The 25,108-nt window shown below is 47.4% G+C and overlaps 12 protein-coding genes across 13 annotated transcripts; 5 read left to right on the forward strand and 7 right to left on the reverse strand.

Annotated features, from left to right (window-relative positions):
* Positions 1–352: 352 nt before the first annotated feature.
* On the forward strand, positions 353–1,693 carry FVEG_10127 (arylsulfatase A; the record flags this gene model as incomplete). Its single annotated transcript, XM_018899187.1, has 1 exon — positions 353–1,693. One exon carries the CDS (start codon positions 353–355, stop codon positions 1,691–1,693), a length of 1,341 nt encoding a protein of 446 aa, XP_018757205.1.
* Positions 1,694–1,793: 100 nt separating this feature from the next.
* FVEG_10126 (hypothetical protein) lies at positions 1,794–3,596 on the reverse strand (the record flags this gene model as incomplete). Its single annotated transcript, XM_018899186.1, has 2 exons — positions 1,794–3,360; positions 3,415–3,596. The coding sequence occupies 2 exons, from the start codon at positions 3,594–3,596 to the stop codon at positions 1,794–1,796; spliced, it is 1,749 nt and encodes a 582-aa protein (XP_018757204.1).
* A 1,959-nt stretch (positions 3,597–5,555) lies between these two features.
* FVEG_10125 (hypothetical protein) lies at positions 5,556–7,061 on the forward strand (the record flags this gene model as incomplete). Its single annotated transcript, XM_018899185.1, has 1 exon — positions 5,556–7,061. The coding sequence occupies one exon, from the start codon at positions 5,556–5,558 to the stop codon at positions 7,059–7,061; it is 1,506 nt and encodes a 501-aa protein (XP_018757203.1).
* A 757-nt stretch (positions 7,062–7,818) lies between these two features.
* FVEG_16725 (hypothetical protein) lies at positions 7,819–9,814 on the reverse strand (the record flags this gene model as incomplete). Its single annotated transcript, XM_018905966.1, has 3 exons — positions 7,819–8,001; positions 8,085–9,557; positions 9,623–9,814. The coding sequence occupies 3 exons, from the start codon at positions 9,812–9,814 to the stop codon at positions 7,819–7,821; spliced, it is 1,848 nt and encodes a 615-aa protein (XP_018757202.1).
* Positions 9,815–9,886: 72 nt separating this feature from the next.
* Positions 9,887–10,489, reverse strand: FVEG_10124 (hypothetical protein; the record flags this gene model as incomplete). Its single annotated transcript, XM_018899184.1, has 1 exon — positions 9,887–10,489. One exon carries the CDS (start codon positions 10,487–10,489, stop codon positions 9,887–9,889), a length of 603 nt encoding a protein of 200 aa, XP_018757201.1.
* Positions 10,490–11,204: 715 nt separating this feature from the next.
* FVEG_10123 (cyclopropane-fatty-acyl-phospholipid synthase) lies at positions 11,205–14,142 on the forward strand. Of its 2 annotated transcripts, XM_018899183.1 has the most exons (4): positions 11,205–11,651; positions 11,702–12,824; positions 12,869–12,977; positions 13,033–14,142. In XM_018899183.1, the coding sequence occupies exons 2-4, from the start codon at positions 11,893–11,895 to the stop codon at positions 13,216–13,218; spliced, it is 1,227 nt and encodes a 408-aa protein (XP_018757200.1). In that variant the 5' UTR covers positions 11,205–11,651; positions 11,702–11,892; the 3' UTR covers positions 13,219–14,142. The 2 variants fall into 2 exon arrangements, with proteins under 2 accessions (XP_018757200.1, XP_018757199.1); XM_018899182.1 differs by having other exon boundaries at positions 11,205–12,824.
* On the reverse strand, positions 13,380–14,155 carry FVEG_10122 (hypothetical protein). The gene has a single exon (XM_018899181.1). It carries the CDS (start codon positions 14,129–14,131, stop codon positions 13,505–13,507), a length of 627 nt encoding a protein of 208 aa, XP_018757198.1. The 5' UTR covers positions 14,132–14,155; the 3' UTR covers positions 13,380–13,504.
* A 176-nt stretch (positions 14,156–14,331) lies between these two features.
* FVEG_10121 (hypothetical protein) lies at positions 14,332–15,876 on the reverse strand. Its single transcript, XM_018899180.1, has one exon. The coding sequence runs from the start codon at positions 15,699–15,701 to the stop codon at positions 14,415–14,417; it is 1,287 nt and encodes a 428-aa protein (XP_018757197.1). The 5' UTR covers positions 15,702–15,876; the 3' UTR covers positions 14,332–14,414.
* A 1,143-nt stretch (positions 15,877–17,019) lies between these two features.
* On the forward strand, positions 17,020–18,828 carry FVEG_10120 (hypothetical protein). The gene has a single exon (XM_018899179.1). It carries the CDS (start codon positions 17,087–17,089, stop codon positions 18,662–18,664), a length of 1,578 nt encoding a protein of 525 aa, XP_018757196.1. The 5' UTR covers positions 17,020–17,086; the 3' UTR covers positions 18,665–18,828.
* Positions 18,829–19,710: 882 nt separating this feature from the next.
* FVEG_10119 (hypothetical protein) lies at positions 19,711–21,373 on the forward strand. The gene is made up of 2 exons (XM_018899178.1): positions 19,711–20,413; positions 20,463–21,373. The coding sequence occupies exons 1-2, from the start codon at positions 20,005–20,007 to the stop codon at positions 20,918–20,920; spliced, it is 867 nt and encodes a 288-aa protein (XP_018757195.1). The 5' UTR covers positions 19,711–20,004; the 3' UTR covers positions 20,921–21,373.
* A 58-nt stretch (positions 21,374–21,431) lies between these two features.
* FVEG_10118 (hypothetical protein) lies at positions 21,432–22,548 on the reverse strand (the record flags this gene model as incomplete). Its single annotated transcript, XM_018899177.1, has 4 exons — positions 21,432–21,494; positions 21,550–21,659; positions 21,721–22,012; positions 22,069–22,548. 4 exons carry the CDS (start codon positions 22,546–22,548, stop codon positions 21,432–21,434), a joined length of 945 nt encoding a protein of 314 aa, XP_018757194.1.
* Positions 22,549–24,201: 1,653 nt separating this feature from the next.
* On the reverse strand, positions 24,202–25,101 carry FVEG_16724 (hypothetical protein; the record flags this gene model as incomplete). The annotated part of the gene is made up of 3 exons (XM_018905965.1): positions 24,202–24,225; positions 24,267–24,609; positions 24,662–25,101. The coding sequence occupies 3 exons, from the start codon at positions 25,099–25,101 to the stop codon at positions 24,202–24,204; spliced, it is 807 nt and encodes a 268-aa protein (XP_018757193.1).
* Between the last annotated feature and the right edge of the window lie 7 nt (positions 25,102–25,108).

Here is a 25,108-nt window from a genome sequence, read left to right on the forward strand (position 1 = left end):
TCCAGTGGTCGACTATCATCCGTCTTTATACCCTTTGATCACCATACCAAGAGTTGTAGCTCACAAACATGATAAGGTTTCGGACAATCTTGTGCGCACACCATTGATTGTCGAGATCGCGTATCTTTACCCGTCATGAAGGTTTGCTAGATAATCTACGGGGAGGATCGTCTAGTCATCGGAGGTGAGCGTCGGCGATGAGCGAAAATGTGGGGTTTCGGACGAGTCGCCGATGGTTTCAAGCTGAGCCCTAGAGTAGACGTGATCGACGAAGAAAATGAGCTCGCATAGGAGTTTAAATGAAGCTGAATCAATGGCGAGCCCAGGGTCAACAAATTGAAACATTTTGGAAATGTCTAATCATCCATCAAAACCAAACATCGTGCTCATCTTAGCTGATAATCTCGGCTGGGGTGAGCTCGGCTGCTATGGCGGAGGCATTCTGCGTGGCGCTGCAACACCACGCATCGACAAGCTCGCCACTGAAGGTCTTCTCCTTCACAACTTCAACGTTGAGAGCGACTGCGTTCCCACGCGCTCGGCCCTCATGACAGGGCGTCATCCTATCCGGACCGGGTGCCGACAGTCTGTCCCGGCTGGGTTTCCCCAGGGTCTTACAAACTGGGAGCGTACACTGCCTGAATGTCTCAAGCCAGAGGGTTACGCGACGGCTCATCATGGGAAATGGCATCTTGGTGATATTTCTGGTCGGTACCCTTCCGACAGGGGATTTGACGAGTGGTTTGGGATTCCGAGGACGACTGACGAGAGCCAGTTTACGTCGGCTTTGGGATATACACCGGAAGTTGCCGAGCTGCCGTATATCATGAAAGGTGTTGCTGAGCAGGGCTCTGAGAACGTCTGTGTGTATGATCTCGAAAAGAGACGGTTGATCGATGAAATGCTGGTTGACCAGTCAAAAGATTGGCTGTCACGTCAAGTCGCAGCAGAGAAGCCCTTTTTCTTATATCATCCACTCGTCCATCTGCATTTCCCGACTCTGCCGCATCGCGAGTTTGAGGGGAAGACAGGACAGGGAGAATTTGCTGACTCTATGGCCGAGATGGACTACCGAGTTGGCCAATTGATCGACCATCTGGATGACCTTGGAGTTCGCGAAAACACAGTCTTGATATTTGCTTCTGACAATGGACCTGAGTTCAGACCCCCATACAAGGGCACTGCCGGTCCGTGGTCCGGGACATATCATACCGCCATGGAGGGAAGCTTGAGAGTCCCATTCATCATCAGATGGCCTGGAAATGTCCCTGCTGGAGTTACATCCAACGAAACAGTCCACGTCACCGATATCTTCACAAGCATCCTCGAGATAGCAGGCGCGGAAGCACCATCCGATAGACCCATTGATGGTATCAGCCAAGTAGCATTCTTCAAAGATCCCGCTGCTGTCAAGTCCCAGCGCGAGGGCTTCCTCTTCTACATCAAGGATGAGCTGCGCGCTGTCAAGTGGAAGGACTGGAAGCTTCATCTGGTCTGGGAACCAAAGGTCAATCAATCGTCTGGAAAGCTGGAGTCTCCATATCTATTCAATGTGGTGAGAGATCCAAAGGAGGAGACGGATATCCTGGCTTATAACACTTGGGTCATGCAACCGGTTATGAAGTTGAGGGCTGCGTTTGAGAATAGTTTGAGGAGTGATCCGGCACCGCCTGACCCGCTCAAGGGTCTTTAAGGGCAGGTCTGATTAAGATAGAGGACCAAAGTAAAGAACTTAGTTGTGTAAATTAAAATGAGTATCTGATCGAAACGCTGATGGTTGACTGCCATTGAAATCATGTTTGATCCAATATCCACGGATCCAAAGTGGGCGGCATTGGCGTCCATAGTGTCGCTGCCCCATCCAATTCCAACGAAGGCAATACGTTATGTCCAAATAGGAAGTCAACTGACATATCCATCGGTAGCTCCGAGGCCATTTCGTCAATAGTAGCCAACATCTCATCGAAACGGTCACGGTATGAAGCTCCAGGGGGATACCGCTCTGCCATTCCCCACAGGACCGTTGAACAGACAGATACTCGACTCTTCAACGCTTTCACATCAAAAGCTGCACCTTGCAGCGTAAGACGCTTAATGCAGTGGATTAAAGCTGCACCAGATTGAAATAGATTGGGCGTCGTTCGCCAGTAGAACCTCAACTTTCCTTCTTTGAAACCCTCTCTGTAAAGTTCGATGCTCGTGGAAGCATACTGCGCGAGATCTCTCAGCTCGTCTTCCGAAAGGTGAGGAAAGTGACGAGATGGTGATAACAGAGAGACAAGAGTCATGTATAAAGCGCCGTCGAAGAAGTTCTGGGGTGCGAGCTTGGATGTTGGGTCCAGGGCAGGTACATTTGCATGCCATTCCACAAGACGATCCTTCATGCCCATCTTCCAGGTCTTATAATCGAAGAAGCTACCGTTCGCGGGTGTTTTGTAGTTAAGTGTGTGGAAGATTTCGTACTCCAGTTGGCGGAATAGAATGCAGTGATTTCCCAGTGGACTTGACGACTCGGGTCCACCTGTAGATGGGAGGGGGGTAAAGATAGCTTCGTCGGGTATTGATCGTGGACGATTGAGGATGACGCAGAGGTTTGTTTCGAGAATATATGTGGACCAGAAAACCCGGCGTCTCTTGTTTACCTCTGCTTCATTCTCCTGTGCCTCGTCTATAACGGACAGACGGGTTTCGCTGAGAAGGTCGAGATCAATAGCCAATCGTGTTGCTAGACCAATGAAGTGCCAAGCCGCAGAGAGATTCGAGGCGAAAATGGTATATTGTACAATGAGGAGAAGGTTCTGGAGATGCTCCAGGTCGCCACTCCAAGTAGCTTGCGGCCGTTCGGTGAGTATTCCAATAGCCGAGGCGAAGAACGAGTCGGATGCAGTCGTGGGAACGGAAGAATCTGTCCTGTTGAGAAGCCTGATGGCGATGGCTAGGACCATACAGAGCTGGAATCTCTGTACTGAGGTGCCCTGGTCGGAAGACGTCTGGTTTTGATACAAGAGGGCAATGGTATCTTGAAATGATTTCTGATTCAAGACGGGGGAGAAAAAGTTAGAGTGTTCAAAGTATGTGGCGGTGAGTTGGATAGTGGTAGGCCTGGGAGGAAATTTGATCGTGTCTGGTACAGTGATGGTATCAAGGAGAGTATGGTAGGCTGAGTCTTGGGGGTGCTGTACATCATTTGGCCTGGGTACTAGCAAGCGCAGTAAATTCAAATTATCAGAGCTGTGCGTCTCTGATGTTGATTCAAGAGCATCCTGGGAAGCTCGGCTAACTCCGGATTCGGTGTCTATCCCTTGATTTCGAAGAGCAATCTCAAGCTCAGCGACCCGATCCTCGAGATTCTTGATATAACTGAGGGCGTTCAAGTAAGCATGCAATCGAGAGAAAAGAAGCAGAGTCTAATACCTTCGAGGCACAGATTGTCCGTCTACATCAACGCTTACACACGGCACTCCAGCACGGTCACATGATGAGCATGCTGGGATGTTCTGGTCACAGCGCTGTTTTCGGGACTTACATCGCTGACAGGCCGTCACGTTGGCACGTCGGACACTGCTTCGTTTACGACTTGAGGGAGTGTCGGCCATTTCTGGTGGTAGATCATGATGAGGAAATATGTTTGGGATAATGATAAACAAAGTCGAGTTCGCCGAAGCTTTCCCCGCGCTGGAGATAAGGAGGACCCGCGATGGCGCCAGTCGCGCTAACCGTTGTTGGACTTGGAGTTCAGATCCTCATCAAGTTACATCGACCAAGCTAAGTAAATGATGGCGATCTGTGCTGGGTATCAGTAGCTCATTCCTCGAAGCCCTGTGTTTCAGTCTGAGATTGCAAGCGAAGAGCCTAAGAGAGGGGTCATTTCAAAAGTCTTCTTCTTAAACCACTTCTTCACAACTTTAACGTGGCGGGCGACTGTGTTCCCACGCGCTCGGCCCTAATGACAGGTCGTCATCCCATCCGAACCGGTTGCCGACAATCTGTCCCAGCTAGATTCCCTACTGTTGCTTCTATAGGCACACTTTTGTAAGTTGGTGTTTTGGCTTTTGTGGCATTTTCCACTGCGCGTATCTCGTTGGGGAGTACACCAGGTAGAGATCCTTGAATAGCGGAGGGACGGAGAATTCCTCAAGATCAACGCCGTTGACAGTGTACTAGGTACAGCCCGATGCACAGATCCTCGGAGACCAAGTGTTTGACTCCTTCTGATCTAGCAATTATAAGGAGTCCCTACAGCAGTACGTCACGTCTTGAAGGAAGAAATCCAACGACTCAGAACAGCTACTTTAGACAGCTGTTGGAAGGACTGTTCCTAGCTTCGCAATACAGTTCACAGATCTCCGTGGCCTGCGTCCAACAATTGCTGTGGCTCAACGCTGGGCCATGGTGCTGATGAGTGCAGTGCGGGCGGCACGTCGTACGCAACAGCGGTTATCTTGCACTCCTCCTCAGTGGGCAAAAACTAGATTGGCCGGCCATATGGCCCGCGCAGCTACGATACAAGGGTTAGTCTACTAACGATACCAAAGTTCGATGCCTCTTGAGGTTTCTTGGTATACCTGACGACGAACAGAGAATGCAGAAACGGAAGCCAAACAGCTGGAAACGACAGTGCAGACCGAATCTTGGCCTATCACGCCCGCCTTGCGACGTTGAGTCAGGCGGGCAAGGCATCATTGAGCGCTTACAGAGCACTTCAATGGAAATGGCAGATGTTCCAGAAATCGCCCAGAAGGTCGTGGTCGCTATGGAATCTATTGCAAACATCATGATTGGAAAGATGCTGAGGATAATTTCTGGAGTTTTAACTGTCAAGTTGAGCACAATGTATATTTTGCGATACAATCTTCAAGGTTACATAGCTCTTCAAGGCAGCGAGCCTTGCAACTCGCTCAGTCTGGCGGAGCAGGGCCTTGGTCGCTTCAAAACTAGCTCGCATTGGAAGGTGTTTTACGTTTATGGGTCTGGTCACTTAAGTTTGACTCAGACGTTGAACTATCCGACACAAAGAAACTTAAGGATATTTCAAGCGATAAAAACTCGAAAATCTTTTCCACAGGGCGGGAGATTGCTGAAACCTAATTGGAAGCCTGGCTTTGAGGCACGGTACTTGAATCTGCCGAGAACAGTCTTGTTCAGCCTTGCACGTGGCCAACATAAGAAGCTTGCGTAATCTTAACTTGGCTAAGCAAAGTTCACACTATATTAAAAGTGATCTATATTCAGTCCTTTCACCGACTATCGACCTGTTTTGATATGAAAACTGGACGTCAAAAGTTTCAATGCCGTGCGATAACTAAGTTGTGATATCCATGTTGTGGATATCGCAAGCCACATGGCTGGCATAAGAACTGTAATAGGCCAACTCGGATGTCGGAAATCGGTGGATAGGACTAGCGCTTATGGTGATTTGCCCAATTGGGACTGCAAACGGGAAATCGGCAAGTTCTTGTTTTACACGACAAAGGATCTAACAAGTATAAAATCAACGGTTTCGCGTTCCAAGTCTGTTTGATTTCTGTAGATTTCCTGCACTACACTCCCTCAACATGTCTGATACTCAACCGGATATCAAGGATGGTCAACATGAAAGCAAAGCCGCCAATGCCTGCATCAGCGTTGAAGGCTCAACGCAAGATGTCATGCTTCGTCGCCAACGAATATCGGACGTCTTTACAATTTTTTGTGCAGGAGCAGCACTAATATCAGATGGATATCAGAACAATCTGATGACTATGTCAAATGTACTGTTCAAGAAAGAATATCCTCAGCAGTATACATCGTCCGTCAGTACGCGGGTGTCCAACGCTCTCCTCATTGGCGAGATTCTCGGCCAGATCGCCATTGGTCTCACGTGCGACTATCTTGGACGAAAGACAGCCATTGTGCTCACTACACTGTGCATTGTCGTCGGCGGTATTCTAGCCACAGCAGCACACGGCACGAGCATCGATGGCATGTTTTGGATGCTGACGGTAGCTCGAGGAGTCGTTGGCTTTGGGACTGGTGGCGAGTATCCTGCGAGTAGCACATCCGCTTCTGAAAGTGCCAATGAGCGAGCATTGAACAAACGAGGACCGATTTTCATCCTTGTTACAAATCTGCCGCTGTCATTTGGGGGCCCGCTTGCAGTCTCTATTTTCATGGTTGTTCTCTCAGCCGCCGGAGCTGAAAACCTCTCGACTGTGTGGCGTGTCTGTTTTGGAATCGGGATCTTGCTACCTCTTACTGTCTTCTACTTCCGATTACGCATGCTTAACTCGAAGCTCTACCGCCAGGGTGCAATCAAAAGGAGGGTTCCTTATGCCCTCGTCATTCGTTATTATTGGAAAACACTCATTGGCACTTGTGGTGCTTGGTTCTTGTACGACTTTGTAACGTTTCCAAACGGGGTCTTCTCGGGCACCATCCTTGCCTCCGTCGTACCCGAGGGCGGCAACACTCTTTTACACACGGCAGAATGGCAGCTCCTCCTCGGTTGCATTGCTCTTCCTGGCGTATTCATTGGTGCTTGGATGTGCGACAGGGTGGGCAGGAAGAATACCATGATGGTAGGGTTCGCGGGATATCTGGTGTTTGGTTTGATCATTGGCTGTTCATACGACAAAATCACCAAGATTGTGCCCTTGTTTGTCGTTTTCTATGGTCTCATGCAGTCTTCTGGGAATCTTGGACCTGGAGATATGCTTGGTCTGCTCTCGTCCGAAAGCTACGCAACAAGCGTCCGCGGAACATGCTACGGCATCAGTGCAGCGCTGGGCAAGACTGGCGCAGCGGTTGGTACTCAGGCTTTCAAGCCCATTCAACAGACTTTGGGAAAGCGCTGGACATTTATCATCGCTGCAATTTGTGGCATAGCGGGAGTTTTAGTGACATACTTCTTTATCCCGAATATCACTGGAGAGGACTTGAGCGAGAATGACAAGAGGTTCCATGCATATCTTGTTGATCATGGATGGGATGGGGAGATAGGGGATGGGGAATCGAAACGTCCTGCTAATGGCCTTGTAGCAACGACCTCGGCGAATAATGTTCCCGTGGAGAAGACAGGATAAACTTGTAGAAAGACATTATCTTATAGTCAAAAGTGTAGTTTCAACCGGGTATACATATAGCTCGGATAGAAAGGCTTATCACTTGACATACATTTATCTAGAAATGACTTACTCTGTCTAAGTTCTAGTTATTCCTTTAGTTTTTAAGATTTTTCTTAAGTATTATACTTTTTTTGTTAAACCGACTATACTGTTATTATTAATTCTGCTTTCGAGTCAGATTAGGCATAGTTTAGGAAGCTGTTATTTAATTAAAGAGAAAGATTAAAGGGCCTCTTAAGGAAAACTTTTAATTTTCTTATTTTGTTTTTTTTAAACAGAGTTGCAGATCTAGATATCTCTTTATTATTATATTTTATAGTAAAACTACCAAGACATACTCCCTCCCTGCCTGTTCTCTACTATAGGGCATTATAGTATTTCTACTGCCTTGATCTTATTTTATTATCTTATTAATTTATACTTAATTTACTGCTATTTCTAGATATTCTTTAGTTAAGCCTATATAAGAACACTTTTCTTGTCAAGGGATAGCTTCCATGTGTCAATATCCTTTCGTAAATGCCACCTCTCTGTATTCATTCTTGGCCAAGGGTCGCTGAAGTGGCAGAACTCAACTTCTCCAGACGCATCCTCAAACCAATGAACGTGATTGTCGGTGAAGTCCCCAGGAAAATAACCGTGGAGGTTCCTTGATGGTATCAAGTCAAACGTCGAGCCATCCCCAGAAAGAGGAACAAGAAGATCATCAACGCCCTTAGCTCTCTGCATACCGAGATGAAACCGTATACCCGTGAAACGTCTTGGTCGCACAGAAGCTCATGTTTGGCAGGTTGCTGGGCGTGACTTCCATACTCGCAGACCTGAATAGCTTCAGATACTCATGATGAGTCTCGTACTTCTGAGGAAGTCGTGAGACAGGTATTCCATTAACCAATAACTGTCCTGTGAGAAGGCTAATATAAACTTGGAGGTTTACGGTGATTTCTGTGATCCAGTGATCAGAAACCACCGACCACTCACCCTCTCGTGCAAAGTCGGGCCATCTTCCTTAATGGCTGTATCGATACATAAACTACCCTTGGAGGTTATTTCGCTCACCAGAATAGGCAAGGCTCTGTGCATTATGATTCTATATCTGTCGAGCATAATACCGAACAATGCATCCTTCTGAAGCTGTTCGAAGTCGGCGTTATTATGTGCGATGGTCGAGATTTCCAACAGTATAGCCGCTTGCTCTTCGTCAGCCAATACCTGTTCAAAGCACTCACCCTCCAGATTGAACGTCTCGACACAGATAAGGTCGATGTGCACTGCCGCCTCAAGAAATTCCTCCCGCTGCGTACGGTGCTCAATATCTTGGACCTTAGACAATAGGTGCATCACCCACTTGTAGGAGATTCCTCGACATTTTGCGATGAGATCCAGAACCTTTGACGACAGGGACTTGTCAGCTAGTGCAAGTAGTCTAGTGGCCAAGCAGGTGGAAGAGCACAGTGATGTGTACGACTCCCAATTCTCCTGAACCCTTGACACGCTCTCACCCAAGTACTTCAGAATCTGCGAACCGAATTCCACGTCTGTAGGTCGATTATGTGCGTGTCTTGTCACCTCATCCTCATCGGACGGCCCAGCTTGTAACATCATCTGGAGTAGAAATAAAGCAGTCTCAGGTTTATTGAAGTCTACCGTCGGCATAGCAAGCTGCGTAAGGATATTCTTCCACTGAAGGCGGTACCCGTATGGCAAAACAGCTAAAGCCTTGAACTCGCCAAGTGACATGTACTCCGGACACTCAGACTGGCTCGCGATGGCCTGGTTGGGTGTTTCTCTGTTCTCATAAAGCCATATTCGAGCCATGAATCTTTGCAAGGTATGAGCTCTGCTTGGAAGCTTGATTGTACATCGCTTTGAAATTTCGGTTGTGTGTTTAGAGGTGGATAGGAAGGTATTTCTAGAACCATCATGATACTGAAAGCGAAGACCGTTGTTAAGACAGACATCCGCCTCAGTACAAGTTTCGATGGATTTCTGATTGCGATGAGTTTGAGAGTGCGTTTTAATCTCAGAAAGTAACTGTACTCTATGACGTTGTAATTCGAACCAGTGACTGAGGGGCTTATATGTCATCAACGGAAAGGACGCTCGTGGATAGTCTCCGGCGCAAGACGATTCAAATCTCAAGATGTTATCCAAGAAGTAAACCGTAGCATCTCGCCACACAGCAAAAGTGACGGGTACATCCATGTCAAAAACAGACGTTTCAGCCTCAAGTTCATCTGCTGGGAGAGGCCACTCGTGAGGGCTGACCTTGAGCTTCTTTGCTTTGGCGGGGAGAGCACAGCGTCTGCACTTATTCTTGGTATGGACGTAATACTCCACGTCGTGTTGGACTTGAAGAACCTTTTCGCATAGCATGTCGTCATACTTCTTCATGATAGCGTCGTACTTTGCTTTGAGTTCGCGAAACTGCTTGAGTTTCTTATCGCGATCGCACTATGCACTGCGCTCAATCTGTTCTTTCTTGTCTTGGAGCTTTGGGCATTGTCTAATGTACTCACGGCGAAGGATGGTCGTTGGCCATATGACAAAAGTGCTGATAGCTTTAGTTTTCCGGACGTATCTTCGAGGTATTCTTCCAGCCGATGTAAACGCTTCATGTCGGTTTTTGAATGGAGAAGTAGATCGCTAAAGACCTCCCGAGGGATCTCATTTCTGTACTTCAACAACAGAGGGTTGTGGTGGACAGCCATTTTATGAATAGCCACCTAGATCTCACCGACAGTAAGAAGCACCTTTAACATGCGCTCCGGAATTCTTGTATATCATCTATCCGCAGACATATGATAGTGCTCAAGCAGTGTCTTTAGACCGTGGCATGATTGCTCGCCGCTTAAGTGAAACTCAAGCCAGTTGCCGAGGTAATTCTCCATCCAAGTCTCCACAGCCGCGAGCTCAAAAGACTTGTTGTCATTGTTGACAGAGCCATTGACTGTGGGGATAGTAAGAGGATCTACGGCCAAGGCAATAGGCTTGGCCTTGAATTCTTTAGTTTTTGACAACTGTTGACGCCGGGGTATAGACGCGAGAAACTTATCGAGTTCAGGCAATGAGAAGTCGGTATGCTCTTCGAATATGAACTCAGCCAAGGTTTCAAGGTCAAGTGGCTGTCCATTTCGTTGCTGAATATTGACCCATCTCTCCTTCAGCTTTCCAGAGGCTGATAAGACGATATCCTTGATAACATGAAGCCATGCTCCATCGTCAACATCCCCAAACTTGCAGAGCCGCCTTGAGATCTTGGCCACCATCAAATGAATCATCTCACTAGACGGCGGCTTTTCACAGGCAATGTGCAGAGCTTGAGCTATTAAGAACACCATGAAGCGCTTGTAAAGCTCTTGTGATCTTTGTGCATGACGCGTCATCGTGAGCTGAAGTCCAACGCGAAGAAGAAGCCACAACGGAGATCTCGTTATTTAGAAATGTCTAATATTAAGTGAAAGGCTTATAGTGAAGATCAAGGCGTCCTAGATCATGTCAGCACTTTGATGTGGCTGTATCGCATATCATTTGCCTTGATGAACATCACCTACCCTAGCTTCATTCACCCTATGCCCAGGAGCAAATCGTTTTATGAAATTAATGAACAGTAAGAGGCATTCTATATAAGTCAAAGCCTTTAAAACTATTTAATTTGTTTGTCGAACATCATTTCATGACGCTATACACTTTCTTTTACAGTCAAATGCTTCGTGACTCGATAGCAACGTTTCAAGATAGGGTTTAGCGCAGAGTGTCAGAATCGCGGTGCCTGGCGCCGATCTCCCGCGTGCCAGCCAGACTCCATATGGATTTCTCCCTGAAACCGTTCTATCCTGGGCCTGGTCGTAGAGGCAGGCGTAACACCGGGCAGCCACCAACAAGTATTCCTCTGGCACGTTTACGTTTCTCTACTGAATAACCCCCTCTCCGCCAAGGTGGCACAGCCTTACGTGGAACTTCCTCACCAAAACTAACAGAAAAGCACGTGCAAATCTCCCCAGTCTACAGTCTCGGGCCCGGGGATGTCCTCCGCCCGCCAAGTCACACCAGGCATAATTGCAGCGCCGCACCTCAGCGTGGCATGCCCAAACGCCAATAAATTAGGCCACAGAATAAATCCGATAGGCACCAGAATACACTGCATGCCGCCGAGGCATCCAATTACGCGTCCCAATTTCATGATAACCCTCTTCATCTCGGTTACATTCTTCTCTCCTATCGCTTTTGGGCAGGGATGCACGTCCTGTGAGGCCCGGATGCAGCGGGGCCTCACATCATTTTTGGAGGTGGTTTGATGTATCAGCTCAGCATGCCGTGCGATTAAAAGGGTTGCTTTGACCGCTTTATCTCGTGTTTATCCTTTCATCCTCACACCTGATTCTTTTCATGTCTTTCTGCGGATAAGAGTCATTGACCATGGCCCTGAAGCAGAATGGCCTCAATGGAGGTGCTCATTTGAGCAGCGACATTGACTTTATCGCAACTCCCAAAGCGCCCGCTGACGTACTCTCTACCGGCAAGAATCCGGGCGTTCCTCTGACCAATGCAGGTCGTCGCATTTGTATCTTGTCACATCTGCTAACTACTGCGAATAGTCTCCCGCTATCAAAAACGCTCCGCTACCCGCCGACGGCCCGGATACGAACAATGGTCCAACATCTTTCTCGGCATCGCTCTCTACGGCGTTCCCCAATGGCTATCATGGAAACTCGGCGGCGGTCTCAAACTTGCGCTTTTCCTCTCCATCTTCACCACAGTCCCTGTGCTGGTCGTCATTTGGACCTTCATGTCCAAACTGAGCCCGCGAATCAACGATAAAGTCCATCTTCCCGGCCGACCGATCGAGTTCTACCTCACCTTCAAAACGGACCAACTTCGCGCGCGATACACAGGCCGCCACAAAGTACCCATGAGTAAATTCTTTGAACTTTATTTCGCAGGCCAAGTCGATCTCAACGCCGACGCCCTGGAGATACTTGAGTATCGCCATGACTGGGCGACGTTTAATTTCACCAGCGAGACTTTCAATTATATTCTATTCACTTTCTTCCCCGATGTCATTCTTCATTTGCGCTCGCAGGACGAAGAGCAGGTTCGCACCAATTACGATAGCGGAAATGATCATTACGCTTGGTTCCTTGGCCCACGAATGATATACACCACCGGTATCATCTCAGACCCCGATCGCGAAGAAACACTTGAAGAGATGCAAGACAACAAACTCGCCATCGTCTGCCAGAAAATCAACATCCAGCCCGGCGACCGAGTCCTCGATATTGGCTGCGGCTGGGGCACCCTGGCGAAATTCGCAAGCTTGAACTACGGCGCGCACGTCACGGGCGTGACTCTGGCACGAAACCAGGTTGAGTGGGGAAACGATGGTTTGAGAAAAGCAGGCGTTAGCGAGGAGCAGAGCCGGCTATTGTGCTGTGATTATCGCGATATCCCGGAGCAAAAGTTTGACAAGATCACGCAGCTTGAGATGGCGGAGCATGTTGGCGTGAGGCGGCTGACGGGGTTCTTTCGGCAGTGTTATGACTTGCTGGAGGATGATGGGGCGATGTATGTGCAGATGTCGGGATTCCGAAAGGCGTGGCAGTATGAAGATTTCATTTGGGGCTTGTTTCTGAATAAGTATATCTTCCCTGGTGCTGATGCATCGACGCCCTTGGCGTTTTATGTTGGATGTCTTGAAAGCGCTGGATTTGAGGTCAAGAGGTAAGTTACTTGACCCTATTCAAGGTATTCACTAACTTGGTCAGTGTTGATACTGTCGGTGTTCATTATTCCGGAACTCTCTGGCGATGGTACAGGAACTGGCTTGGAAACGCCGAAAAGGTCAAAGCCAAATATGGCGTTCGATGGTTCCGAGTATGTAGTATCTCCATCAACCTAATTCATAACGAAATAGCTGACTTGAGAACAGATCTGGGAGATTTTCCTGGCTTATTCCACCATCGGATCCCGTCAAGGCTCGGCTACTTGTTTCCAGATCGTGGTGGTCAAGAACCTCAACTCGACACAGCGAATCAACGGTGTTTATTCTCAGTATGGTCTGCATGGTGCCCTGGAGGCGGCTCGAGCTGCTGGAAAGGCTGTTTTGCCTAAGTGATGGGGTTCGGTTGGGGGAAATCAGATTATGTAGCATGAAAACACTGGCGGATGTGTTTCAGTTGATAGTTGAGTGCAAGTTTTGAGCATGGTTTTGGCGATGTAACTTTAGGTTTTGTCATTCAAGGACGCCAGGTAACGAGGTCTTGGTAGTTCGAGAGTCTTGATCTTGATTTTATAAGTTTTTAACGTCTCAACCGTGCACATGTGATAGCACAGAATACTCCGCAAGCTGAGAGAACCAAGACACAATGAGAACGCTAGCATAGAATTCGGTTTTCTAGTCATTAGCTGATAGCAGCATAGAGACCAACGACTCCTCCAGCGCCAATAAGAACAGCCCTCACGAGATTCAGCCATCGAAACCTCTCCAACAAACTGCGAACCTTCTCATCTTCCTCTGCCGTGGAATCCCTTTCAGTCTGCTCCTGGGGACCACTGAGATCTGTAAACTCAAAACCTTCACCAGTTCCCTTGACAGACTCCCAGGCACTTCTATCCAGTGACGTGTCTTGCTCAGCAGCCTTCTCACTTCTCGTTCCACCGAGTTTATTATTCTCCTCAATAAGCGCAAAGTTTGTCGGAATCATGAGTTGAGTAAAGGGCGCGATGCTAAATGCTAGAGCCGCAGCCGTCAAGAATGTATTGGCTTTGAGAGTGTTGGTTGAGAGAGCGTAGAGAGGACCGGTGCTTAGGGAATTGCGAGAAGATGCAGAGTATATAAAGCCAATGGTTGAGAGAAGTGAAGCTGATGGGAAGACGTGTGACCCGCGACTGAACAGCCATCGGATACAGGGTAGAGACCGAGAGGCAGGTTGAGATTGGAGCTCGGGGACGTCGAAGAATGTCAGGGTTGCGATACCACCTGACGCCATCAAGGCAGTGGAGATAGAGATGATTTCAGCCGTCGACATGTTTCTGAAAATTTTAGATCAAATGATAGTTTATAATATTAGAACTGATAGGGTCATCTTTTAGGCCTTTGGATTTATATCTACTGTACTGGTTTATGGATGACGTAATGTGCCTTTGGCCATGACGCTTGGAATATATGCCGGCCTTTGGTAAGTTTCCGTAACGCGCGACGATTGTCCGGTCTTAGACCAAATACTTCCTTCAGAAAGTGTTTGATTTATCAAAGCTCGCCCACTTATTTCTACTAAGTCATCTCACATCGCCACCACAATATGCACACCATCATAGATCGACCTTGACAGCAACGATATGCTGTGAATAGAACCCGGTGACAAATAACCAACCCTTCTTCTTACCCCCCTCAAGCTTTGGATCAATTCCAATCAACACAGCTGTAGCCGCAGATCTCACCCTCTTTCCATCGTCCTCAAAAAGAAGCTTATTCTTCCACTTTCCATTCTTTCGCTGAGCAAGCCATACCATTACTGGTTCAGTGGCAGTCTCAATGCCAATGTTGTTTGCTAGCTCACAGGCCTTTGAAAGACCAGCAGATATATAACCGCTGCTGTCGTTATATCCACTGGCAAATGGATCGCTGTAGTAGAAGGGGTTGTCGACGGCTGTGTCGAAGGGGATTGTTTCGAGGACTTGGATGGTATGGTCGGGTTTGACGGTGGTTATGTGGATGTCTCCGCTGGCTGCACTGCCGATGGCGATTTCGTTGGGGGTTCTTCCGTGGCCGAGACCGTTGTTGTTATGAAGGCCTGTCAGAGCGACTGAAGCATTGAATCCGGCTGTTGAGTCCTCGGAGTCGGTATCGGTGATTTCAACATAGATTGTGTTGGACCATTTCGCGCCATAGTACATATCCTCAACCTGTCGCATGAGACCTTCACGATAATGATGATCATTGGTGACATAAAAGCTTGTCGGGGACAGAGCAACAATGTCGTTTGGAGTCTGGATCAGAGCATGGCTGATCGATCGGACATACTTGACTGTTGAAGATCCAATGCGATGATGGAAGATCTCAATCTGGGAAGCAGCTTTGTTTCCGCCAAATGCATCCTTCTTCCCATCAACGACATGCTGGAGGTACTCAGGATTCGGAACATGATTAACAGCAAAAATATAAACACGATCCTTATCCTCAGGATCAGCAATAACATCAATACCATGCGTAATAAACGGTCCCTTAAAGCCCTCAAACTCTAGTCTCTTCGACTTGAACGTCTTGGGGTCTATGACGTGGATAGACCCACGCGACTTGCTAGCCGTGAGGGGATCGTGCAGAACGCCCAGACCGGGAAACCACGAGAACCTTGGTGCGTACGAGTCTTCACACGCAGTGTACAGCAACCCAGAATGAAAATGCACGTCCTCGCAGACAGTTGTATCGTCAATGGTTATAAAATCCGCATCCGAGACGATAGTAGACGACGGAGTGCGGAAGAAGCCGAGAACCGTTGTGACGCGATTAACAGGGCGGGCGAGAAAAACACCAAGACCTATAGTGAGGGCTGATAAGACCAAGGCCTTTGGACCGACTGTAGATGATTTGGAAGCCATTGTGGATGAGAAGGAGAGGAATTGGTCTTCCCCAGTTTCTTCAGGGCGATCTTCATGATAAATGAGGGGGACGTGGAAACAGCTAGACTTTTTGCCGAGGTCCGAATTTGAGGTTAGATCGTCAACTGAAAACCAAGACTTGACTCGTTTAGGTTGAGTAAAAGCTTCGTGATTGGTATTGGGCATGCGATATACGAAGGATTGGAGTTAGCAATGCATATAAGCTGATACTGTATCCCATAGGTGGAGTTGCCGATTTAGGTAAGCTGACGTCGAATGCTAGGCAAGGATAGATGTAACAACTGTGCAGTCCGATGATACAAATATTGAACCATTATTGGCTATGATAGCAAGAGAGGGTATAGTCTGGGGTTCAGAGAGGACATAAGGCGGAAAAGATATTCCGAAGTTGCGTTCATTACGTGCGCTTGTGATGACTGAAACTCGGCTCCGCGAATCCTTTGCGGCACAGCGATCGATTATAGTGACTTAGGATATTTGATTGGACCGAGAGGAATTATCAGATGCCCATGAATATCGTTCGGGATTTGGGAAGTTGTCCGAAGCTGACTAATGGAGGTGACCTGAAGTTGCTTCAGCAGAGGCTAGACTCGTTGGGTTTCTGATATTGAAGGGGTATAATGTGACCAAAATACCAGAAAGCCAAAGGGGAAAAGATCCCTCCAAGGATCATAGTGGGTATCTTGACCCTGGAGTCCTGTGCCTTAACTTCCGTCATCTTTGTTACATGGATCCGTGCTGGGCTTCGGGAGTTGAACTCTAAGCTGGCGCGGAACTGAACGAAGGATAAATATGTAGCTTTGTTTCATATATTCAATGATACTCCCACTAAACTATAAAAGGTTTGAGTTCGGTGGTTGTCGGAGCTATACGTATAAAGGACGAAATGTATACAATTCTTAACCTTGAGCCTCAACACTAATACCAAGCCTTATCAATCAATCTAGAATTACTAAGCTATCGATAGTAGACTATTGCACAATAAACTTCGAGATTGACGTCAAACGGTACAGTCCTGGGCTATACCCTTTGTGACATAATTCGTGATATGGCGTGCTCAACGGTTCCATACTGGGGTCTTATTGACCTGTCAACGGCCGGGAAACGCACACAATAGAGCAATAGTATTAGGTTTACCGTTGAAACGGAGATAAGAAAGTAGAAAACAGACAGGATGTTGCGATAGTGGTAACACTTAATGGATGTTCCGGATGAAACCGTGTTGATGAAGTGGTCTTGAGCGGTTTTATATTCAGCGCTGGAACCCAAACGACTGATTTAAACAGTTACAAACTACCAAAAATACAGTTACTATTATTAGCCGACTGCCTTTCTATAGTGGTAGCCTCAGCCATACCTTAACCATGAGTCCTTTCCTCCACGGTGATCGATCCCCTTCTCCCGAAGAGCCCACCAAATTCGGCCCCGACATCAAAGTAGCCGTAATCGGCGCCGGTGTCAGCGGGATCTGCGCAGCAGCATATCTCCTCAAAGAAGGCGCCGATGTCACTGTGTTCGAGCGATCCGGCGTCACATCCGGAGTATGGCACTACGACCCCAGAGCAGCGACCACAGACTACCCCAGCGAGAAACCTTCTGCCGGCGACTATGTGACTTCACTCCCAGGACAATTCTCATCAAGCCGCACCAAAGACGGAAGCACTGCTCATCCCCTCGAGACTAAAGACAAGAACGATCTCGACGTCGCATTCTCTCCTCCCGGCCCCGCTTATTTCGGTCTGAGGAATAACGTCCCTACAAGTCTGCTCTACAGCAATCTTGGTCCTTGGCCAAAGGGAACTGAGGATATCACTGGTCATGAAAGCATCCAGAGTTACCTCCAGGGTCTTAGCAAGGAATTCGGCGTCGACGACGCAACGGTTTTTCACACGCGTGTTGAAGACGTCAAGAAGAGCGACGATGAAGCCCACTGGGATATCCGAACGATAACCCTTCTAAAAGGCGATGGCGAACCCAAGATAATTGAACGCAATTGGGAATTTGATGCTGTCGTGGTAGCGACGGGCCATTATAACCTACCTCGCATCCCGGATACCCCTGGTCTTACTGAATGGAAAGCTCACTTTGGCGATGATGTTATCCACACGAAACAGTATCGTCGTCCGGAGCAGTTTGGAGGAAAGACGGTTTTAGTCGTTGGCGGGGGTGCGTCGGCGTATGATGTTTGCCGTGAGACTAGTGAGACCGCCAAGAGGGTTATTCAGAGTACTAGAGGTGGAGACTTTGATCTACCGCCTTCGATGTTTCCTGAGAGCGTGGAGCACGTTGGAGAGATTGAGAAGTTTGTGTTGGAGAGGGATGAAGCTGGAAGAGTGGAGAGTCGAGTTGTCTTGAGTGATGGAAATGTTCTCGATGATGTTGATGCTGTTGTTTTGGCAACGGGCTATCTAACATCATATCCCTTCCTGGCACAGTATCATCGCGATAATGTATCCGCTGACAACGCAACACGAGATATTCTCATAACCTCAGAGGGAAATATGGTGCATAACCTCCACAAAGACATATTCTACACCGAAGATCCAACCCTCTCATTCATCGGCGTACCGTACTACACCGCAACTTTCTCTCTGTTCGACTTCCAAGCACAAGTTCTCGCTCGTGTACTCACTGGAAAAACATCTCTACCTAATATTCAATCTCTGCGACAGGAATATGACCAGCGTGTTGCTAGCAAGGGCCGTGGGAGGAAGTTTCATAGTTTGGCGGGAGATGGTGAAGAGATTGAGTATGTGAGGGATTTACTGGACTGGGCGAATTCCAGTCTTGTTAGTGATGAGATTGAACCGTTGGTTGGGCATTCGAAGGAGTGGTTGGATACGTATAATGAGCAGAGGGAGAAGAGAAAGTTGTTGAGGGTTGCGAAGGGCGCTGAGCCGGAGGGGTTATGGGCGAGGCCTAGTGATCTGGAGAAGGCGTAGCGCGGTGTGAAGTTGGGATGGCATGCAATTTTAATCAATCAGTTTTACACAGAGAAAGAGGATATTTCAGGACACATAAGAGGCTATCGTGAAATATGTGTACTGAGTTCGACTTTGTAATAGTTATGTTTGGCCAATGGCTCGATTGACTTCAAGTGATGAGACAGCCAGCTGATTCTTTGTGCAAGCCCAACTAATCCGTGCACGGTTTCTCAATCGGACGAGTTCGATATGAGAAGTAGATAGCTAACATTCATATAAGAATCATTGCATGCTTCCTTGACTTCAAACTGTAATGCGGCTAGGGAAGGCAAGAAAACTCGGGACCTTGATCCTAAGTGATGAAAATCTTTAGGTAAATTTAGCCTAAGCTCCCATGTTTTCCTGCTCCCACAGGTGCGGTAACCATGATTTACAACCCTTACGTTGTCGGCCAAGTATCTTTCATTCACCCGGAGATGCAATTTTTACCCTATATGAGGCTCGCTTATCCCAAACCGTCTCACACTCCATCTAGTCTTTCGTCTCAACTCCGAACCTAGCCTTGATGAGGACCTTTTTGGAGGTCTGAAGCCTCAAGGTTTGGCCAATAGTGGACCCCCAACCACGAAGCTGACTACCAGTCGAGTCTAGCTGACCCAAACTTGTCAATAAACTGGCAGCAGCATATAGAAACACAAATAATATCAAGCCATGCAGGAACTCGTCGGGGAACGTGAGCCGGGCCTCAGTAAAATGCCTCACCATGCATGCAAACGATCTCACCGATCACGCGCCATTAGGTCAAGTATCAAATAATCAGTTGGGGACAGGAGCGCAGAGATTTAAGCATAGCTGACCAACAAGGTTGCAGCAGCGGGTTAAGCATATTATTTACCTTAATCGAGAATAAGCGTTGGGTCCCGATCCACAGACTCTTAGTGCCAAGATACCTTGATAGTTACCGCGCAGTGGGAACAAGAACCCTGATAGACATGTCAAGACAGAAAACACCGAGACTAGCAGTAACTCTGATAGATTCTGATTTGCTGGTTGTTTGCATATGACGCCACTGCAAAACCTCTCGACGGACTCTGTTTGCTAATGCATCGACCGGTTCAACCGTCAAACCTTGTATGAGCCCCCACGATAGACACCGAGACAAGGATCTGAAGGATTTTCAGCAGTTAGTGGCTGGTTCTATCCAGAATCTGGGAACCTGGATGCTACGATGGACCGCAAAAGGGCTGTATAAATACCATCCAATACCTCCTGCATAACACTTGTCTCCTCAGCCTCTCAGCCTCATCTCATCTGCCAATCCCAGAGCTACTTCTCTCCATCCCCAAACAACCGTTAAGATGATGTTCAAGACCACCGCCGTTGCCCTCCTCCTCGGAGCCGCCACCGCCACTCCCATCTTCGGCCGCGCAGAGACCAGCACCACAAAGTCTGCTGCCCGGACCACCGCTACCAACAGCGTGTACGATTGGTCTGAGGGCTGGACCAAGGACTACCCCATCCACCAGTCCTGCAACGCGACACTCCGTCGCCAGCTGGCCAATGCTCTAGATGAGACTGTTCAGCTAGCTCAGCACGCAAAGGATCATCTCCTCCGATGGGGAAATGAGTCTGAGTTTAAGCAGAAGTACTTCGGTAATGGATCTACTGCTACGCCTATTGGTTGGTATGATCGTGTTATCAACGCCAACAAGGCTGGTATGCTGTTCCGTTGCGATGACCCTGACAAGAACTGCGCTACCCAGGACCGTAAGTTGTTACCATGGCCTAAATATGAGTATCTGACTAACAATTGTAGAATGGGCTGGCCACTGGCGAGGTGACAACGCCACCACCGAGACCGTCATCTGCCCTCGCTCCTTCGAGATCCGCCGCAGCCTCGACTCCGTCTGCGGTCTCGGCTACACCGTCGCCCAATCCAAGCTCAACACCTTCTGGGCCACTGATCTCCTCCACCGCGTCCTCCACGTCCCCACCATCAGCGAGGGTATCGTCGACCACTTCGCCGAGGACTACGCTGAAGCCATTGAACTCGCCAAGACCGACCCTTCCAAGAGTGTTATCGACAGCGATGCCCTTCAGTACTTCGCTATTGACGTTTACGCCTATGACATTGCTGCTCCTGGTGAGGGATGCACTGGTGAGGCTGAGGAGAAGGAGACTCCTACCAAGGCGGAGTCTGCCAAACCTAGTGCTACAAAGGAGGCTCCTAAGGAGTGCCACACTCACAGTGATGGTGTCGTCCACTGCTCTTAAAGGAGTGATCTGGTTTTCGATTCTCAAGACCCTTTTCTGTTGATTGTCGATTAAGTTGAGACCGTTATTGGTATCGCTTTGACGACAAGCCGCTATCGATATAACCGCTTTCCTGCTTGTGGTATATGGCAAATCATATCGACCGCTGTATCCAAAAGATGCAATTGATTTCGGCGCAAGTCGATACTGGTAGATTAAATGGACTTTCACATAGATGGCCCAGCAGACAACAAGACATAATGATAATTAGTACAATACACAATCGTTCCGGACAGTTGACCTTTAGTGCATCCTGTGTATTTTACAGTAATTGAGCCATTGATTTTTGCTTTTAGATTTCTTATATCATAATCCTTTATTTGATAGGAATATGCAGCCGTGCCACGATTAAAATAAGTAGCGGGTATCACCAGTTGTTCAGATTAAAGTATATATAGTCTCCAATCTCTTTGGTACTAAATTCCTATATAAACTGGCCGAAACATTCGCACCCTGAACTAATCCTTCTTATTCAATTTTCATCTGGGATCTTCACAATAACTACAGTGACGAAGCAATTTGAAGGATTCGCGATCTATACAATCACTACAGCGATCAAGCAATTTGAAGGACGCATCGCCTGACCCTACCTCCTTGCCGTGAGATATTTCTCCAACTGGCAGCGCTGACTTCAGGTCTTGCAGTTCAATAAGTTTGAAGTCCTCGCTAAGCAAAGCTCTAGCCCTGTCCGGTAGTACGACTTTGTAGGAAGTTAGCAACTATTGATGTTGGAACAGAAATCCTAGATCAGCTGCACTCACAAGTCTTGGTGCCAACCAAGCAATTCTTCATGACTTTGACCTCGTTGAGGTCAACAGCATAGATTTCCGACATGCGCCTCCGCCAATAACCGTTCACAAATATCTCGAGAGACCTTGGGTTTGGTTGCATTTGGATCATGTATGCTATGAATTCTTCCATCAAGATTTCTAGAAGGGCGGCGTTCTCTTGTTCACGCTGATCACTTCTGATCTTCTGCCACCTTTCTGGGGCGCAATTCATGAGCACATGAAATTCCTCTCGTGATATATCTGGCCTATCGATGACAGTGAACTATACTTGGGGTCAACAAATATAATCATCGTGAATCATTGCGCTGTTATACTTACTTCACAACAAGTATGTGTCATTTCTAGAGCCTCGAAAGTTAAAAATCGGATAACCTCCTTACACCGGCCTCTTACGTGCCATCCACTGGACTCGGTATCTCGAATGGCTGTGTGGAATAAGTCGCATAAAATAGGTGAGCTTGGCTCATCTACTTCTTTGACGTATGACTTCAAAGCTGTCGTTAGTGGCGTACATCCCCTACTCAAGGGGGCACACCAGCATCGGCAGTTGTCAAGTACCGGAACCCCGAGGGCGTCCTTTGCCTTCCCAATAAAGAATTCTCGCCCGGGCCATATATCCTCGCAACATCTCGACAGATAATGCCAACTAGTAGCCTGGATATTAAGTCCGAGATTAACAGGATCTGTTGGTGTCTGATCCAATATGTTTTGGCTTTGTAGCCAATCTATAAGTTCCAATATATCTTTCCCGTAATCGTTGATAAGCCGATTGGAGTCAAAGAAATGATGCCGCATCATAGTTGGCAAGAGTCCAAAGATGTTGTGCCGCGATAAGTGAGTAAAACCATGTCTGAAAAGAATAGGGTATTGATAAATTGAAATTCCGCGGACGTGGTAGATCGTTGAATAGGAGGATGGGACTCTGAGTGCCAAGGGAATTCTGATGCCAGACTTATCAAGGCATGAACAAAGGTAGCTTGCCTGGTCATCGGGGTTATCAGAAGTAAATACCAGATCTTGGGAAACAACCTGATGTTGTTGCGCTAGAGAAAGTAGATCGGATCTTCTTCTGGCTAAGTTCGAAGCAATGATATCCATGCATCGCTCGGAAGCTTTGTCAAAGATGCTTTCTGTTTCATCTTCATAGCTGACCGGGCATCCGGCTTTCAATATTAGATCCACGGATTCGATGCAATCCTCATCAACAGCAACTCCGAGATCTCTTTCATCCAGACAGTGAACGGCTTTGGTGTCCAGAATCTTTCTTAGGCCCTCCGGCCAATATATACAGAGTCTGACGATAAGTAAACCGAATATACCCTCTGGTATCCACACTGGGGACTTCGAGAGAGCTATTTCAAGCATGCTGATAGATTCTTGATATATTGCCTGCTGAAGTGGGTGAAGTTCGTGAACTATAATTGAATAATTGACTTAGAGAAGCACATTATTCGCGTACGAAAGACTTACAACACTCACTGCCATCTATCAAAGGCCATAGGTCTCTAGGCCGACACCCGTCCATACCTAGGGCAGGTACGACGTACTGCAAATCCATACGAAATATTGTTAGACAAAACTGAGCTAGACTTCTACACTCATCTAGCAAAAGCAATGGAAGAAATGAAGTGTAAAATCCTCTATCGTATAACAAAAATATCAGCTTGTCTGTTTCATATTTAGAAACTTGAGGGCTCTTCACTGACATTTTTCCATTTTCATCAACCGCAGCACTAACAAGTGTTTCGAGCAGTCTTTTAGCCGATAGGGAGATTGATTCAATAGTCAATTGAGCGATACTTCTGTCTAAAGTGCTCTTTTGTAGTTTGATTGCGATGACTGTTAACCCAAAGGCTAGCTGTGAATCGGTCAGATTATGTCGTTGACTAGGGATGTTCCACGCAACTGACCCGAGCGTGACTATTTCCATATTCATCTCTATCATATGGAGAGGACTCCCTGTCTCTATAAAGAGAGAGTATGGCACGCTCCGCTTCTGCAAACCTTGATGGGATTTCGCTTGCCGTGACGCGTGTTGATGGTATTGCTATACGATCGAAGAGCTCATCCAACACATGATAAACTGGACTCTGGCGTTTTGGGACAATGCTTCTATATCGAATAGACATCCCAGAAGTTGCTGTCCCGAGAGAATACTCGATACATGTGAGAAATATTCTTGAAGATAGAGACCAGAGCTTGAAAGGAAGCTGCGCCCTGGCCGTTCTTTGCGTCGGCTGATCAATTCCGAAATATCTGCAGCTACGTGCATGTTGACCAGGACTATGTTGTTGATACTCGAACGTAGCATGCCAAAATCGATAGTACAATGCCGAAGATTTATGCTGTCGCTCGCAGGTACAGCCAAGGGGGTTCTTTGAGAACTGCTTGGAATTTCTTGCTCTTACAAGAGTGGTGGCTTGTCTCGAACTGGTGCTCTGAATCGACATGTTATCCATACCCTTTAACGGAATTCTGTTAGCGTTGTATTAAAAAGACTCTATGATATGGCTGACCAGCGTTGTTCGTATCAACTCATTCTCAAAGTTCTTTTGTTGTTTAAGCTCGTCCAAAGCTTTCATAAAACATTCATTTATGTCTTCTTGCTGGCGTCGATTGATGGACAAAAGAGAGCCAACGTCAGTCTTGATCAGCGTCAGCTGTCCACCAATCTTTTGTCGCAAATCTTGCGCAAACATTTGAGCCTGAGATATTTCAGTCTTCAAATCCTTATAGCAGGATTCCATGCTGTTGTCTAGGAGTTGAAGTTGATCAGAGATCTTGGCCACATTTGCGCCTTGGTCTTTGAAAGCATTTCCAAGGTCCTCAACATTAGTATGGATTCCGGCTACAATGTCCCTAAGCGTTTGCTTAGTATAATACTTCAGCAGGGGAAGGGTTAGGTACATACAATGAGGTTAAATCCAGACCGAGACTCAAATTCTGAAGCAATCCCTTCAATGATTGGCAAAGTGATTTCAGTTTTCCTTCCCGCAACGGATATAATAGCGCACGTCTGGCACTATCCATCTTTCTCAACACATCATGATCTGTACTTTCCGCACCACGGAGCTTGAGCGAGAATTGCTGGAATTCACGAAGCTTTGCTTCACTCTCGGCCAAGCACCGACGAAGGGCTGGTGTTTCAGCTGAGCTTTTGTCGATCTTTGGTAAAATACCCTTCAACGAGTATAGGATTGATATGATAGTTTGAACCTCGTTCAGACTATCCTGTATGTCTTGATCTTGTCCTTTGAGGGATTGAATGTAAGATATCAGGCCTTGACAGACCTGTATACCCAGCGAAATGATGCCGACCGCGCTCCCCGCCACAGAAAGCGGATCGGACATGTCGCAA

Source organism: Fusarium verticillioides, chromosome 9 (assembly GCF_000149555.1).
Source record: "Fusarium verticillioides 7600 chromosome 9, whole genome shotgun sequence".
NCBI classification, from domain to species: Eukaryota; Fungi; Ascomycota; class Sordariomycetes; order Hypocreales; family Nectriaceae; genus Fusarium; species Fusarium verticillioides.

Coding starts and splice junctions, on each gene's coding strand:
- FVEG_10121 (XM_018899180.1), bottom strand. CDS start 15,701: ATGGCTTCCAAATCATCTACAGTCGGTCCAAAGGCCTTGGTCTTATCA.
- FVEG_10120 (XM_018899179.1), top strand. CDS start 17,087: ATGAGTCCTTTCCTCCACGGTGATCGATCCCCTTCTCCCGAAGAGCCC.
- FVEG_10122 (XM_018899181.1), bottom strand. CDS start 14,131: ATGTCGACGGCTGAAATCATCTCTATCTCCACTGCCTTGATGGCGTCA.
- FVEG_10123 (XM_018899182.1), top strand. CDS start 11,893: ATGTCCAAACTGAGCCCGCGAATCAACGATAAAGTCCATCTTCCCGGC. Junction 12,825..12,868: donor GCTGGATTTGAGGTCAAGAG/GTAAGTTACTTG, acceptor TAACTTGGTCAG/TGTTGATACTGTCGGTGTTC. Junction 12,978..13,032: donor ATGGCGTTCGATGGTTCCGA/GTATGTAGTATC, acceptor ACTTGAGAACAG/ATCTGGGAGATTTTCCTGGC.
- FVEG_10119 (XM_018899178.1), top strand. CDS start 20,005: ATGATGTTCAAGACCACCGCCGTTGCCCTCCTCCTCGGAGCCGCCACC. Junction 20,414..20,462: donor GAACTGCGCTACCCAGGACC/GTAAGTTGTTAC, acceptor TAACAATTGTAG/AATGGGCTGGCCACTGGCGA.